Below are 7990 nucleotides of genomic sequence, written 5' to 3' on the forward strand. Positions count from 1 at the left end.
CTATTTAAAGGATTAAGATTCTTTCTATGTGCATTTATTGGCGAATGGCGACAATTGCACCAAAAATTGTAATGCGATTCTTCGAGTTTGCCGTTAATATACATTTCACAATTATAGATTAACAGAGCAGAATTTCGTTTAAAGTTAGAGTTTAGGACAAGGCAGAAGCCTACAGTGTTGGATAGTGATAGGAAAACATTTAGCAGCTCATAAATTTTGCGAGAAAAAACATTTTTTTTTACTTGTTGATATTTGTGAATTCCCGGCATTTAGGTAAGAAGTAGGATTTTATGGCAAATAATTTTGTGAAATATTTTGAATTGCTACGATCTTGGTTAATGCGGTGGCATTCCACTTAGTTGAAAATATGGCTTGTCCTCCAAAATATATATAATTTGCAAAATAAAAAAATACAATGTAGATATATATTCATTTTGTTTTCTTAGATTTGATCTTTATTAAAATCTGAGGTATCAAAAATTTAAGTACGTGTAGGATAAAACAAATTTAAAACCTGTGTGTATTTGAGAGTTTTAACAATGATGAATCGGCATTAATTTCATTTTAATCTAATAATAGGTTGCTTTGTCTTGCCACAGTTTGAGATTTAATTGTGGTATAGTACTACAGGGTATTAAATTATTGCTAAAAAGGAAATACTGATTGGATTAGTGTTCATCTAACATTATAAAATAACATTGTGTGACTTACTCTTCATTGGGGAACATAAATACATTGGGCTGCACACATTTCAATGTCTCAGTATTTGCGCACAAAATACCGGCCAAACTGACTTTGCGTATCTCAGCTAATTGTTCTAAAAATTTTAATAAAAAATAAATAAAATTATGAAATTGTAAAATTGCTAATTGAACTAACTTTTAAATCAATTCTTTATACCTTTTGTAAATCCAGTGTTTACATCTTGATGTTCGAAAAAGAAACGATCCGCTTTTCGAGCTGTCAAAAATTGTCGACTCATTATGCATTGGAATGTGGGTCCAAAAATTGCTTCGGAAGAATGCTGTTCCAACGAACCACCAACATTTAACTCAACATCATCTGGGATGTCATAGAACTTTTGCAATAGGCCGATTTTCTGAAAATATCAATTGGTATTGTGTATCATTTATATATTAGGTGTGTGCAATAACTTTTTGCAGAGAATTTTTTCTCTCAAGTACAAATATTGCAAATTGTTCAAAAACCACATTTAAAAATCGAAAAAGATAACAACTGTTTTGCAAAATATATTATATTGTTGAGAAAATCTAATAAAAATTGCAAGTATTTTTAGTTATTAAAGTTCATTATCTGCAAAGTAAATATGATATGTAAATTATTTTGTTCACAAGAAAACCCGTTGATCTCTTAACTCGCTCTTATATACTGGATTTTTGGGTTATCGGACAAAATTTTGTAATAAGTTGTAGAAATTATTGTGTTCTGCGTTATTATCAGTAAATATGTGTATGAGTATGTAAGGACCTACCTCTTCACCGATTTCATTGGCAAAACCGTTCCAGTCATGAGCTCTTGGCAATCCACAATATTCACGGTAATCATTATAACTAGCCAAACCAAAATCACGGCCACGTTGTATATCTATAGACTTTAGATCAGAACCAAACTCATCGAACAATTTTCTATCGAAATAATGTTTTATCTGAAATGGAAATAAAATTAATTTAATGTTAAATAAATAGGAAACATTTAAATTAAATTACATTTAAATTATTGTTAAATAATTAAGAAAGAAACATTGATAGAGGTTCTTAATATATTTCATTAATGAATATTGTGTCATTTAAATATTGTATGCCGCTAATGTTGGTTTGAAACTTTGCAGGGTTTTGCCTCTATCGGACTATAACCTTGATCTTTACTTAGACCTCACACCCTCATTCTAAGCCCATATTTTGTATAATATTGTAAACTCTGTTCCAGAACCTGTCAGAATCTTAATTAAAGGGAGGAAAAATCGGTTCTCGTAGTATAAAGTTTTACATTCCTGCAGTTATGGAACAGAATATATGTATGTAAAGCATTTTAAAATATCTGCTAGAAATCGTATCTCTTAGTAAAATTTTGGTTGAGAATCGTTACATCTCTAAATTTGTTTGGATAAGACAGACTATTTTCAAAAAAAAAAAAAAAATAAAATAAAATAAAAAAAATAATAATAACAATGAAATGTTTAAATGTGGGCCTTTGACGCCGAAAAGCTCTTTTGTACAGGGTGAGATGCAACAAACTTCAGACTGCTGTCATTCCTAAGCCTCTCGTTCGACAGCTGTTAAAATTATTCCAGTGACAGCTAATTATATTGTTTACAAGCGTACAAAAGCATTTTTGTGAGAATTTTCAGAAAAAAGTTACTTGTGAGCGAATTGATATTTGGATGATGTAGTCCACTTTTACTATCGGATTCGTTTAAAATTTGGTATTTGTAATTCATAATGGGTTCTACCACAAGTGTCAGAATATTGTCCATATTAGTCCACGATTTCTATATAATAGCGCCTCCCGATATTCGGTATTTTGATGATTCTAGACATATTTTTCAATACAAGTTTTTAAAATCTGGTATTTTAGACTAACAATAGATAGCAATCCTTGCAGTAGAAAATTATCTATATAGTTTCGCGTTTTAGTATTGCGGTTCCGCTCACTTTATAGTATTTTGAAAACAGAACAACTGATCTTACTTATTTGCAGTTTAATGTGAAACACGTCTAATATTGAATCTAGATACAGTTATTTATTAACGTTTTTTACTTATTTGCTTTCATAAAATTGGATTTTAAAAACTTTTTTCTTTCCACTTAAGTTTGACTTTGCAAGATTTTTTTAATTTAACCACTATTTTTATGGCTATTTTGGCTGGATCATAATAATAAAAATAATACAGTATACCACAAACCGATTTAGTCTATAATCGGATTATTGCCGATCCGAAAAATATTATTGCAGATCGTACACTTACCTCTTTGTCCAAATTAGAATCGGCTCTCTTTTGTAATTGAGTTATCAATCCTCTGACCAAATCATCAAAGTTTTGACCTTTCTGTAAAAGTTGAGCAACACTCGGACGTTTAAAATAATCACTCAAACGAAGAGTTTTATTATGAGCACGATCAGATGTAACTAATCTGTAATTGTTTATAAAATAAGATTAATAAATAACATTACAAATAATTTTTAGTTTTTACTCACGAAAACCAACCAGGAATTTGGTTATGTGCATAACGGAATGCTCCGGCTGAATTTTCGGCATATGCAACGGGATACCATGATGGTTCATAATCATTGACATATTGATGGGGCCCCACATTATATATTAAACCATTTGCATAACTGTACACAGGTCCCAATAACCATGGTAACCAATCGTAATACGTGATTTTCTGATACTGAGCTATATTGATTTTTCGGGCTTCCTGGAAAAGTTTTTCATCGGAATAATGTGGGTTCAATTGACCCAAGATGTTGGCTAAACGATTGTGTTCTCGGACAAAAATTGTTTGAACCACAGCTATTGTGGGGGTTAGTTGATTGCGTACATCGGGTGTACTGTAACACTGACCCATACTTTCGGGACACTCGCCTTTTGTCTTCGAAGTAAGTGGCAAATACTGTTGACGGTTATTGACGATGGTTTTTAAAAGTCCTCCATAATATTGACGTATTTTAATATTTTGCTCAAACGTATTGCCATAGACAGATGAAAGATCCACAAATGGTGTCGCTTTAGATAGTTTCTCGATGTATCCATAATGACTTTGGGGGCAGCTTACATCGGCATCGCTTAAGCTACGGGCAAAACTTAAACACGTTTTACCAGAGGTCAAGGCAATGGGGCCATAGGCGTTCAAAGGTATAGAATAGCAATGTTTACTGTGGGGATTTTTACAACAATCAACTATGGAAGAGAAATATAAAAATTGGTCAACTAACCTTTGTAGTTCCGTTTGTTACATCCATAAATATTCGTCGTGTACCACATAAAAAATATATTATATTTATAATCAGCATAAAATTCTTAGTGGACTTAACGACGTCCGTCTGTCTGTCCGTCTGTCGATGATATCACGATACACCCCACATTATTTGACATAGAGCTTAACAATTTGTATTGTGTCTAGGATGGTTTGTATTAAAAAAAATTAGATATATCGGTCCACGTTTTGGAATAGCCCCCATATAAGGGGGTGTTTTGATGATTTTTGTCACATTTTTCCGCGGATTTATCCAAAAATTGGTATTAGTTGTTCGTAATGGGTTCTAGCTCCAAAGGCAGAACATTGAAAATTTAGGTCCACGTTTTCCTATAGCGCACATATAACGATACCCACCGATACTCGGTATTTAGGTATAGTCCTAGTCACATTTTACCTACGAAATTGTTTCAAATTTGATATTTAAGAAGATTTGGTAGATTGCATAGCCCCCATATAAGGGTACCTCCCGATAGTCGGGGTTTTGATGATTTTTGTCACATTTTTCCGCGGATTTATCCAAAAATTGGTATTAGTTGTTCGTAATGGGTTCTAGCTCCATAGGCAGAACATTGAAAATTTAGGTCCACGCTTTCCTATAGCGCACATATACCGATACCCACCAATACTCGGTATTTAGGTATAGTCCTAGTCACATTTTACCTACGAAATTGTTTCAAATTTGATATTTAAGAGGATTTGGTAGATTGCAATCCTTGAAGCATAAAATTGTATATGGAGGTTCAATTTTTGGTATGGCCCCAATACAATGGCCTGACCCATTTTATGGTTTTTTGACCCATTTTATGGTCATTATTCAAACCGACTTACTGATATTTGTAGTTTAAAGTGGAGCGTATTAAAAGTTCGGCCCGGCCGAACTTGTTTTTTTACTTGTGTTTAATTGGAGTAGTAACGGGTTATCCAACAAGAAGTGATTTTTAATTAGCCCACATTTCGATAAGGACAATTTCGGTCAATTTAAGGGTGACCGCTACAGACGTTTGACAAGTAAATGTCAAATTACTAAAAATGAAACGATGCATACTTCAGCAGTATATTGAAACCATTAAATCATTCATTATCGACTTGTGACCCGGCCGCGTCTGAGGTATAATTCTACATTTTGTGAGAGTTGTTATTAAAAATTTCCGACCCCGTGTGAAGAAGAAAACCGACAAATCACTTTTTCGTACGAGATCTCCAGGGTGAGATGCAAAACCTGCAACCAAATTCAGACTGCTGTCATTTCTAAGCCACTAGTCCGACAGCTGTTAAGATTATTCCAGTGACAGTTCATTATATTGTTTACAAGCGTACAAAAGCATTTTGGTGAGAATTTTCCAGAAAAAGAGTTTTTCGTAATGGAATTCAAGCGTGACAGTGTGATTTCTTTATTTTCGGCTGGAAAACCACAAGTGGCTATCGGTAGAGCACTCCAGCATTTAAATGTGAATAAATCTTTTGTGTATCGTACCAGCGCTTAATACCGTGATAGTGGTAGCGTAGCCCGATGTCAAGGAAGTGGACGGAAGAAAACAGTAACATCAGCAGAAATGGTTCGAAACGTAAAGAAGCGACTTGAACATATCGCAATATTCCATTCGGCAAATATTAAAAAATGAGCACGGGGTAAAGCCATTAAAATTCCAAGAAGTGCAAGAACTTACACCTCTACAGAAAGAAAATAGACTCAAAAAAGCTAAAGAATGGCTTCGCTTGGCCGAAAGTGGTGAACTGCGAATTTGGGGTTTTCCGATGAGAAAACATTCGTTGTCTAGCAGTTTGTAAACAAACAAAGTGATCGTGTTTACTTGCAAAGAGGTCAGCTGAAAATGTGCACCTTCAGTTGGCCACCAGAACTCAAGTGCCGGACATGGTGATGGTGTGGGCCGCCATACCAATCCGTGTCTGAAGTATTTTGGAAAGAAAGTTTGGCACTAAAAAATACCAAAGTGTCGATCACCTCAAGCAAGCGCTTCGCCGGGAATGGGCCAAAATATCGCTGAGCAACATTCGGGCAGCGTGTGACGTTTTCATTGGCCGTTTGGAGGCCATAATTCGTTCCAAAGGTGACCAATTCGAAAAAATCTAATCTTATTCTAAAATTTGATGCTATTTCCGACATTGTATGCTTTCATTCAATAAAATTTTTTAAAAAATGTAAGAATTATGGCTTTTGTCGTTGTTGCAGTTTTTTATCTCGCCCTGTATATTAAAGTATTGGTATTAACAATATTGACATTTTGCGGAGGAGGTACGACGTTTGGACTATATCGGGCAATCGATTCAATGAACGTTTATTTGCCTAAACCTTATCTACATTTTAAAATATTGGATTCTCCCTTCGTTCAATGTCAGATTTTTTTTGTTTTGCATTTATAACTTTGTGGGGGTTATCAGAAATATTGGAACGATATTCCTCGTCTCTGAACTTTATATAGGTCTGGTAAAAATGTCATATAATTTACAATAATTTCTGTTTAGCCGCATCGTTCTAAGATGCATTCTAGGAATAGCTGATTTTAAAATAAGGTCGTTTAATTTGAATTCAAGCAATTCTTGAATTGAAAGGTGTCCAAAAACTACTGAACTACAAAATAACTAAGAAATAACATCACACAAAGTGTTTCATCTGTGTTTAAGCTTTCACTCGGAGTTTTACTTTTCTTCAGCAGACATATTTCATTTTCATTTTGTGTCACAATCCTATTTAACATAAATTGTACTTACTCGTTTCAGCTTCCATCATTTCACTAATATCGTGCGCAACAACTTGACCCCATTGCATTGTCAACATCGACCTTGTGCTATCCATAAAAGTTTCATCTCCATGCAATGACAATGATAATTCTCGGGGACTAGGTAAAGCCTTTCCCGCACGAGATCGACTTGGTGCATATTTGCCATCGCCGTATTTGGGTTTTAAAATACGTCCATATCTCGAATTCGACATACCATAGCCAGGATGTACTAAATTATTACATGATCCATCAAAATTTCGATAATACAATGCACTGGAGTCGTTGGCACACGACAGTGGTGGAACGGAACATTCCAATTTGTTGGCACTCTCCAGCAAACTATTCAGGTCACTATCCTCGTGCACTGCTACATCATAACCGTCTGGAGTTTTACTCACATAATTATGAGCAAATAATGCACTATCCTCGGGTGCATGTTTAGCTAAATTCCAAACATCACTTGGATACGGATTGAGGTTCGATTTCAATACATTATTGTCACCTAGAGCATTTGACAATAACGATGAATAAAACTGCTGCTCGGAATATGGACTATACGATTAGGAAGAAGAAGAATTAATATTTCGCCGACAGAATCTTCTTGCCTCAAAACTTACCATTTCGATTGATAGCTGTGTTTAAAGAATATTAAAAACAAAACACAAAAATATAACCACTGCATAATTCCGCGTCTGGTCACTGGAACAAAATTGTAATCTTTAGTGAGACTATGGGAAACCCACGCACTTATTTTTATACACATCTGTTATTACCTCATTTGTTTACAGATAAACTTTAGTTGTTTCAGGTGAGAAAAAAATCGAGATTTATCACGTTTTGAATCTATACGGAAAATGGGTGGAAGTAAATTGTTAAAGTGTTTTCAGTCTTATCTAGACGAACTTATTGTTGTAGTGATTTTAATTCTGTCGGATTTTCAACAAATATCAACAAAATCAACTTTACTTATCAGCATGGGAAAATAGTGCAAGTATATTACATTTAAGCAAGTAAGTGCTACAGTGGGGCGTAGTACCCTAGATCACGATAGTTTGCGTGAAACTTTCTGTAGATTGGACATAATACTTAAAACCAAAAATATCAAGATTCGTTCTATAATTTACAAGTCCTAGGGGTTATAATTAATGTAATAATTTCCAACAATTTAAAGAATGGTCTCATTATTACGTTCCTCCGTTCGAACAATTATCTTAGATCTGAAATCAAAATTTTTCAGAAAACTATGTT

The 7990-nt window shown here is 34.2% G+C and overlaps 1 protein-coding gene across 1 annotated transcript; it reads right to left on the reverse strand.

The window, feature by feature from the left end:
• Positions 1–459: 459 nt before the first annotated feature.
• Positions 460–7640, reverse strand: LOC101892324 (peroxidase). The gene is made up of 8 exons (XM_011293596.3): positions 7360–7640; positions 6732–7294; positions 3217–3922; positions 2987–3152; positions 1493–1666; positions 901–1099; positions 712–817; positions 460–645 (listed from the first exon to the last, which is right to left on the reverse strand). Exons 1-8 carry the CDS (start codon positions 7503–7505, stop codon positions 570–572), a joined length of 2136 nt encoding a protein of 711 aa, XP_011291898.2. The 5' UTR covers positions 7506–7640; the 3' UTR covers positions 460–569.
• Between the last annotated feature and the right edge of the window lie 350 nt (positions 7641–7990).

Source organism: Musca domestica, unplaced genomic scaffold (assembly GCF_030504385.1).
Source record: "Musca domestica strain aabys unplaced genomic scaffold, Musca_domestica.polishedcontigs.V.1.1 4, whole genome shotgun sequence".
NCBI lineage: Eukaryota > Metazoa > Arthropoda > Insecta > Diptera > Muscidae > Musca > Musca domestica.